General features: G+C 30.9%; 2 protein-coding genes across 2 annotated transcripts; one reads left to right on the top strand and one right to left on the bottom strand.

The window, feature by feature from the left end:
- Positions 1-298: 298 nt before the first annotated feature.
- On the bottom strand, positions 299-4,267 carry EIN_043330 (serine-threonine protein kinase, putative; the record flags this gene model as incomplete). The annotated part of the gene is made up of 2 exons (XM_004253548.1): positions 299-2,508; positions 2,944-4,267. The coding sequence occupies 2 exons, from the start codon at positions 4,265-4,267 to the stop codon at positions 299-301; spliced, it is 3,534 nt and encodes a 1,177-aa protein (XP_004253596.1).
- Positions 4,268-6,471: 2,204 nt separating this feature from the next.
- Positions 6,472-8,148, top strand: EIN_043320 (hypothetical protein; the record flags this gene model as incomplete). The annotated part of the gene is made up of 1 exon (XM_004253547.1): positions 6,472-8,148. The coding sequence occupies one exon, from the start codon at positions 6,472-6,474 to the stop codon at positions 8,146-8,148; it is 1,677 nt and encodes a 558-aa protein (XP_004253595.1).
- Positions 8,149-9,628: the final 1,480 nt, after the last annotated feature.

Here is a 9,628-nt window from a genome sequence, read left to right as displayed (position 1 = left end):
ATAGAAGCTATACTGTATAGTAAGTAATTATAAATTTACTATAAAATATTTTTTCAAGACAGGTTTTTCCAAACGCGACAGCTTTTTCGCATGACTGTATAACAATATTACTTAACAAAGATTTTTTGATTTGATTTATTTAAAATGCATTATTTCACAGTATTTTTTGTAATAACTTAATTACAAGTGATATATATATAAAAATGATATCGAGAATATTAAAAATATTTTAAATATACATTTTATTATAATAAAAAGATATCATTTATTTAACCATAAAACCCTGAACCCAAAATAGTTACTCGGAACTCGACGAGCTAAATGAGCTTGATTTTGACGAAGAAGATTTTGAGTCCATCTTATTATGGACCTTAACCTCTGTATTCTGATGTTCTTCTTTTTGGACTGTGACTTCTTCTGCATTAATCTTTACTTCTTTGTTATCCACTTTTACTTCGTCTAAAGTAACTTTCACCTCTTCATTCTTTTCCTCTTTTTTCTCTTCGACCTTCTGTATTGGTTTATCTTCTTTCATACCTGCTCCCACTGGACTTCTTGTAAATTTCAACTCGAAGTTATTAATTCTTACCAAAACTTCTTTAATAGTAGGTCTTTCGTCTTGGTTATCTTTCCAACAGTCTGTCACCAATTTCCAGTAGTCTTCTGGGATGCCGTTCGGTTTCTCAAGTCGTTTTCCTTCCGATACAAATTGTGGGATGTTCCACGCCTTTTCAAATCGATCTCCGACATACGCCGGGTGTTCGACAAACGTCTCATACATCGTAATAGCAAACGCAAAGACGTCCATCGGCTTTCCATATGCTTTATGTTGCAATGCTTCTGGTGGCATATAGCTAGGTGTTCCGACGCCTTCCGTCAGTGGTTTTTCCTTCAGTTTTTGTTCCGTGATGAGTCTGCATGTCCCGAAGTCTGTTAATTTCCCACAGACGGTCTTATTCTCGTCAATCGCACTTATCAGGACGTTCTCTCCTTTCACGTCTCTATGCAAGACTTCGAGGGAGTGCAAGTAATAAATAGCAGCCGCAACATCGTCCATAATCTTCTCTTTTAATTCAAGTGGGAAATTCTCTTTCTGGTGGAGTTTACTTAATGCGCCAAAAGGTATGAATTCAGTGACAATAGCGTACTCCCCCATTGTGTATACAGCACCAATGTAATTCACTGTAGTTTCATGTCTCAGTAATTTCAACATAGTAATTTCGTGATCAAATTCATACTTCTGCACATCCGTCATCTTCGGCTCTTTCATCTTCTTAATCGCAACATCCATCCCTCTGTAATTCCCTCTGAATACTTGGCCAAACGCACCTTCACCAATCGGTCCCCCATTTGCTTTCAGTTCGTTATAGTCCAATTTGAGTGAGATGTCCGACTCAATTCGCAATGAGAATTTAGCAATTTCCTTATTAGTGTCTTCTATAGTGTTAGCACAAATAGCAATGTTGTCTTCGATATTCGTCGTGCAAAGTGCTTTAAATGTGATTTTAACATCAACACCAAATTGTGGCTTCAAAGTCGCTTGTTTTGGAGCAAACGTGATTTCGTATTGATGCGAGACAGGCGTGGTAAATTCAAAGTAGTATGTGACTTTTGTTGGATTCACTATTTTAATCGTCTGTGTAATTTCTTCGTCCACTTTTGGTTTCTCTCCCTTCAAACCAAAATCAAAGTCCCATTTCTGGGGCGCCGCCTTCTTAATTTTTCCGTCTTTGTCTTTTTCCACTTGTAAGTCCATAATGGCTTTCAATGGGAAATTGACGTTGTCCGATGAGGCCAAAAGCATCTCAAGTTCAGAGGAGACTTTCGTCGGTCTGAAACTCTTCTTGCGCTCTTTTTCGACAGCAAGACGACGTCTCCAAATTAAGAACAAAATGAGGACCACGACCACCACAACAATGACTAATCCGGCTATAGAGAGAGGAACTATCAATGCGACATTCACTTTAGTACACTTCTTTCTATCTGGAGTGGGTTTGTAGTCATCAGTGCACTCATGACAACCATCAGTTTCACAAGTAGAACATTTCTCAATTGAGTCACACGCTACACATCTGTTTTCTGAAGCGACTAAATAAGTGTTGTTGGAACACCCTAAACAAATGACTTTTGTTTCATTCGTCCCTTCAACTGCACTCTCTTTACATTTACTACAAAGATCGAGAGGACACTGCTTGCAGTAATTGTTGTGTAAGTAATACGTGTCGTTACATGAGGTACACCCAAGATTTGTCGGGTCGTGTGTGCATTTGTCCAGTCCATATTGAACCGAAGTTTCACTTAACTTCATGCATAACCCTTTGGCCTCATTTTCTAGAGCAGAAAGTTCAGATGGACGCCAATAAAGAGCTTTCCCATTTGCATCCTTTTTAGCAGAACACGTTTGACAGAATAAATCGGACGTGCAAGACCCACACGATTCGTCACACAACACACATGAGACATCAGACAAGAAATATCCCTCTACACATTCTGTACAATATCCCATCTCTATTGTTTAGAAAAAAATTAATTAAAATAAATAAAAATGTTAAAGTGTATTTATAATATATATAAATTGTATTGAACAAGATAAAATGATTGTCATTTTTTCTATTCTTTGATTAATTTTAAATTTTTTAAAAATATTTTTTAATTATTTTATTTGAACGAATTGTTGAAGTAAATCGACATCATTAAAAATTTAAAAGAATTTTAACAAATTTTATTATCAAATTCTAAATAAAAATATACAATCTTTTTTTATATTATTATTCTTTTTATTACAAATAATAAAATTAAATATAAAAACTATATATATTAATATATATATTAATTACATTTTTATTTAATAAAAACACATTAATTTGTGTTGTCTATAGTTATTATAAAATAAATCTTCTTTATTATGGTGATAAATTTGTGTGCTTTATATATAAAACAAACCCGCAGTTTTACAAGAAGCCGGCTTCACTAAACAATTGTAGACATTCCCAATTTCCTTAGTAGTCATTCGGTAAAGTTCTCTTTGACCAACATTCTCTGCTAATGTATATCCGTCATTACACGATGTGCACCAATCCTTGTTATACGCACATGTTTTGCAATTCAAATTACATTGTTGGCATTGTTGTGCATATTTCACAGTCCCATCCGCTTGTACTGTCGCTTCCAAGTAATATCCATACGTTTGTGTAGTGCAGTTAATCGACCCAGTTGTATCAACGACTTTATCTATTTCGCATTGTGCGTCATTTTTTATGTTTGTTTTACACGACATGCACCCATATTGATCTGTCGCTTCGCAGTCTTCTTTCTTTGGTAAGCACTCGCCTTCTTTAGTCCCAAAGTAGTAATTTGCCGCACATCTAAAGCAATAACTTTCGCTCACACACGTCGAACAAGTTACTCCGCATTTCACACATACAGAGCCTTGTCCAATGTAATACCCAGACTCGCATGCAGTACATCCATTGATATTATCCGCACTCAAACAGTGTTCGATTGTATCAATGCACTTCCCATTTGCCAATTTCTTTGAGTTAATACATTCAGTGCAAATAGAGTCGTCAATACACGCGATACAGTCATTACCACATTTCGCACACTTCCCATCCTTCAGGAAGTAACTTGGATTACACCTCTCGCAGTGGTCTCCATATGTAAAGCCATCCGCACAATTTTCAATGCGAACACAATTCGACTCAGTGTTATTCGAATCAGCAAGAGCATACCCAGTAGAGCACGAATAACAGTTTGTGGCGGACGTACAATGATCGCAAAAGTCTTTACACGGCATACAAGATAACGTCGAGATGTCAAAGTATCTGTCTGCAGGACATCGACCACAATCGGCATCGTTTACGGCCTGTGAACAGTCAACACACTCTTTCCCGTTCTTGACTAAAGTGTATCCGTAAGAACATTGGAAGCATTCCTGCGAATTGCAGTACGTGCATTTTTTGTCTGCATCACACTGCGTACAGACTTGGTTATTCAAATAATAGTACTTGTCACATTGAGTACACAACACTCCCGTGTAGGATATGCAATTTGTTATTTGCGGGCGAAGGACACATTGGTATGTTTGGTCCAACACATACGGCTGATTTACATTTCCACTATCAACACATGTAAGACAAAGAGTTTGCGTGGAACAAGTCTTGCAGTTGTTCTCACACGCTTTACACGTTGCGGTGGTCTGGTCAAAGTACTCACCTTCGTTACAAGCAAAGGCAGCAACAATACATACAACTATTAGAAGAGTCATTGTTTATTGTAAAATTTAAAGTTCTTTTTTATTTTCATATTTTTCGGGTTTGATGATTGTGTTGTGTTTTTTGTTTTAGCTTTTTGATTCTCAAAAATGTCAAATTAATTTTTATTTCTTTTTGTGTTTTTTTTTCTATAGGTTTTTAATAAATATATCAATTTTTCTATCTTTATTTTTTATTTTCGATTGTATTCTGCATTTTTGAGACAATAAAATATTAATAAATAATAAAATTTAAAGTGTGTAGTTTCAAAACAATAAAATGTTGTTTGTTGGCACATTTTTGTGTGTAACTTTTAATATAATATATTATTAATAAAACAAACAATGTATTTAGTTTGTTTGTTGGTATTGATTATTGAAAACTCTATACAAAAAAAATCAGATATTATTGTTATATCTGATAAAATAATATACAGTAGGAGGAAATATGGGGATGCTAAAAAGGAGGATGCTCGTAACTATTGGTTAATTTTAATTGAAAAATAATAAAAATACTGTTTATTTTAATATAAATTATTAATCAAAAAAATAATAAAATGAAAAAACCGAAATAAATTTATATTAATTATTTATTATTAATAATATTAAATTAATGTATATTTAGATTAGCATCCCTTTTTCTCAGCATCCCACTTTTTCAGTTAATTGTATTTTTTGGTTTATAAAATTTAATATAGAAATTATGATTTTTTGTTCGTTTAAATGTTAATTAAATTATTGATTAAATAAGAAAATAAAAAGGGGTTTAAAAATAGTATATTTTGAATTACATTGATTATTACATTTTTATTCAATTTAAATTGGTTTTTTAATTATTAATTATTAATTATAATTATAATTATAATTATAATTGTCTGTAATGTTGATAAATTAATAGTTTAAAATTATTTATATTATTAATTGTTTTGAATAGAATCTTTTTATGTTTTTTTGTAATTATCATAGTTTTAATTAATATAACAAAATTACTAAAATAATTTTAATTCTTTTTATTTAAATTTTGTTTGGTTTTGTTCACATGTAGTTATACTCTCATTTGACTGATTTTTTATAACATAGAATTTTGGTTATATAACAAACATAATTAAATATAACTTATAAACAAATACAAAAAGTGTCTTTATTATTTAAACATTTTTTTAAAAAAATACATTTATTATTACTGATTGTGTGATATACATAATATAATTCATTTACTTTGTTTATTATCAATCATATTATATAATTTTTAATTAAACAATTGTATTGAATGAAATATTTTACTGATTAATTTGAAAACAATTGTATTTTTCCATTCAAACTTTATACAACTTTACAACCTTTTTTGTTGTTTCAGACCATAACATATTTTTATGGAGTTCTTCATTTGTTTTGGATTCCAAAATATTGTCCATTATTTCTTAAAAACGTTCAGTGAACTTTCGTTTATATTATTTTATTTTTTAATGATAAAACACGAAAAAATTAAAGGTTTGAAAGGAATTTAGTGAAATGTCCCTTTCTGAACGCTAGTACACACGTCAGATGAAGTGGTTCCACATAATAACTGATCATTCAATTAATTGTTGTGTTTTTGATGATCAGGAAGTCGTTCATTCTGAATTTGTACGTCTGAGTATAATCAATATTGAAAACTTGCTGATCCAAATATACACATCGACTTTGTTCAGATTCTCTATCGACAATATCTCTAAGCCAACACCAACCATATTCCCAATAACAAAATTCTTGTCAATATTCCAATAGAAACATTGAAAAATACTTGAATCTCAAACATTAAATTGATGACTTGAGGGGTTTAGAAAACTATAGGGGTTTAGTACTAACCTGTATTATGATTGAATATAAATACGTAATAAATATGGTTTATATATATGTATATTTAACTATTTGATATACTACTTTCTATTTTTTGTTTTTTGTTGAACAAAAATTTGATTTTGGTTATTTTTTTAAAGATATAAAAAAACAAAAATAAATCTAATGTGTGAACAAAAATAGTGTCATTTTAGTTGTTTTGATTGTTCGTTCAAAATTCAAACTGAAAAACTCAAAATAATATAAAAACAACTTTATATTCAAAAAATATTAACATATGAACCTTTTAGATGGCTTTCACATTATGATAGTTTCGAAATACTTTTCTTCTTTCCAAGACTTCATATCTCTAGAATTGGTATATAAAATATGCTTCAACTATGTCTAAGTTTCATTACAACCCAATTACTCTTACTCGAAGTAAACTGATTTTTTTCGAAAATTTAGAGACTTTAATTCTATGGCCAGAAAACAATTTTTTGGCTTTTAAACACTTGACATCATACTTTTACAGGGAGTTTTACCGCATTATTGTCTACGAAGAGGTTGACTACAAAACTGCTATGAACACACTTGACATGTATTCCGAAAACAAATTCCAATCAATTAAAAATACTCGTGTTCGAATGCACTCTATTATTTTCAAAAATGTTGTGTACACACAAAAAGACAAAATTGTATTCAACAGTCATTTGTCCGATTTGGTCACCAAAATCGATGAAAAGTGCTTTTCGAATGAACAAGAAATGAAATCCATAAATATACCAACAACAGTCACTTGTATTGGTAACGGATCATTCTTTCTATGTACTTCTCTCACGTCTTTTATATTTCCATTGTCACTGAGACGAATATGTGATAATTCATTTGCTCAATGTCAATCGTTAGTCGAGGTGGTCTTCCCAAGTCGACTCACCTCTATTGGGTCATCATGTTTTTATGGGTGTAATTCTCTCACCTCCGTAAAGTTCCCAAGACATTTAAAACACATAAACTATAACGCTTTTGGATTGTGTTGGAACATTAAGACATTGTCATTCCCAAACCTTCTATTAAATATCAATTATAAAGTTTTCGAAGATTGTAAAAACTTAAGTTGTATTAAATTGCCAAGTCGTCTCTCTGAAATAAGTTGTGAGGCTTTTTCAGGCTGTGAAAAATTATTAGAACTTGATATTCCCAAGAGTGTCGAGTCACTCAGAAGTGGATGTTTTTCCGATTGTACATCTCTTTCAAAAATAGTGTTAGAATATGGTCTGAAGAATATTAAAGAAAATTGTTTCAATAGGTGTATCTCATTGAATACAATAGAAATTCCAGACTCTGTGACTGAAATTGGTTGGCAGGCCTTTGCCGAGTGTACACAACTCCAAAAAGTCGTGATGTCAAAATCACTCACCACGTTAAATAGAGAAACTTTCAAAAATTGTTTTTCCTTGACTGAATTTGAGTTTGCGTATGGGACTAAGTCAATAAAAAGTATTCAAAAGTCGTGTTTCATTGATTGTAGATCTTTAAAATGTATTGATATACCCGAGGGTGTCATTGATATTTCAGATGATAGTTTTCTACGATGTACGTCTCTCTCTGAAATTACTTTTCCATACACAGCCGAGTCATTTGGGGTGCAAAGTTTTTATTGTTGTTTAACTCTTGAAAGTATTGAACTGCCAAAATACATAAAGAAACTTCAAGTCTCATGTTTTGAAAACTGCAGTAATTTGAGTGTTGTACACTTCCCAAAAAGTTTAACAATGATTGAATCACAATGTTTTGCTTCTTGTGTTAATTTGGAAAAAGTGGAGGGTATAAATGGAGTGGTAATTGTCGGTCCTTTTGCTTTTCAAAAGTGTGAAAAGTTGAGTTCTATTATATTTAGTAACTCACTTAAAAGTATTGGAGATAGATGTTTTGAAGAATGTATTAATTTACAACACGTCGAAATGCCCGATGAAGTGACCCATATCGGATATAATTGTTTCTTGAACTGCACGAAATTAAAGATACCAAGTGGTGTTCAAAATATTTATGGTTTATTTGGAAAAAAAGAAAAATAAACACGAAAAATAATTGAAAATCTATCTACATATATATGTTTGTCTAACGCATATATTTATTTATTTATTTATTTATTTCAGTTGTACGTTATTCTTGCGCTTCTTAATAGTATTTTATTAATAAGCAATATACTATAAATATAATTGTTTTTACTAATCTTAATAATAAATTGTGATGATTTTTCAATACGAACGATAGTTAATTTTTACTAATTATCGTTTTATTCAAGTTTAGTTCCTTAACACTTAAAAAAACACTACCTGTTAAAAGTGTATTCAAATACTCTTTTAATTTTTCGGGAATTGACCACTTATTTTTTAATATTATAAATATGGTAAAACAAACTATATTAATAAATCATCAAAATAATCAATTATTTACCAAGTGCAGAAAAATTAAACATAAAAACAAAGCTTTTACGTGTTAAAATGATTTGTCGTTGATTCACAACGTCTTATTAAACCGTTGTTGTTTTGTTTTATTTTCCAAATCATCAAACGGACTTGTTAACACCACTTATTAAACTTATCATGTTTTAACAAAATCAGTATTAATTACATTGCAATTTGTAGTAAGAACAGTCAATGAAAAATATCAAATTTTTGAAAATGTAAACTTGAGTTAAAAATCAGTTTTCCACCCATTTGTGGATTTCATGTAATGGTGCTGTTGAGTATTTATAACACGTTCTTTGTTCAAGTTTTTTATTTGTTAAATAATAAAAATAGTATTTGTTAGTTTTTAAAATAAAAATCAAACTAATAAAAAATAAACTGATTAAAAAATAAAAAAAATTGATGGTCAATTGGAAAAGTGCGTTGTCGCTTTGTTTGGAAGTATTTTTGCCTTTAGTGGATTCGCAGAACGATGATGTGAAAACACACTATGTTGCGATGTATTTCTGAGGGTCGCGGTAAAATTGGACGGCAGGTTCATCACACAAATTAGAGCAGAAGTCAATCCAAAAATCCGAAGAGAAAAAAAAGATGAAACAAAACACAAATTATGTTTAACTCCTTTTCGTACTTTTGTGTGTGTTCGCAAAAATCGCGTTCTTTGTGAGAGATATCTTTTACGTTATTGTGACAAAGTTTGCATTTTTTAGCGACTTTTGATAAGAAAAAGATTTGGCCGATGGTGTCCATGCGTCAGAAATTGAAGAAAACAACGACGAGTTAACGTCGGGTTTCAAAGCGACTGTTTCTGGTTTGTCTATAATGAGACGTTGTTTATATGTGATACTATTTGACGATAGTTATGTTTTTTGATATTTTAACTCCAATTGTGAATTGCTTAGTGAGACTTAAAATCGGAAAGCAAAATACAATTATGTTACTTAAATATTTGTTTGTTTATCGGGGTTTTTCGTGTGTATTACAATACACATTTTCCCTCTTTTTTTGAATGAGTGAAATTATATTGTAAAACGTAATTTTTTTTAAAACATTTTTAAAGCAAAAACATTTTTTAAAGAAAAAA

Source organism: Entamoeba invadens (genome assembly GCF_000330505.1).
Source record: "Entamoeba invadens IP1 unplaced genomic scaffold scaff_1105074724821, whole genome shotgun sequence".
Taxonomy (NCBI): Eukaryota; Evosea; order Mastigamoebida; family Endamoebidae; genus Entamoeba; species Entamoeba invadens.
This window is presented reverse-complemented; position numbering and strand designations above follow the sequence as displayed.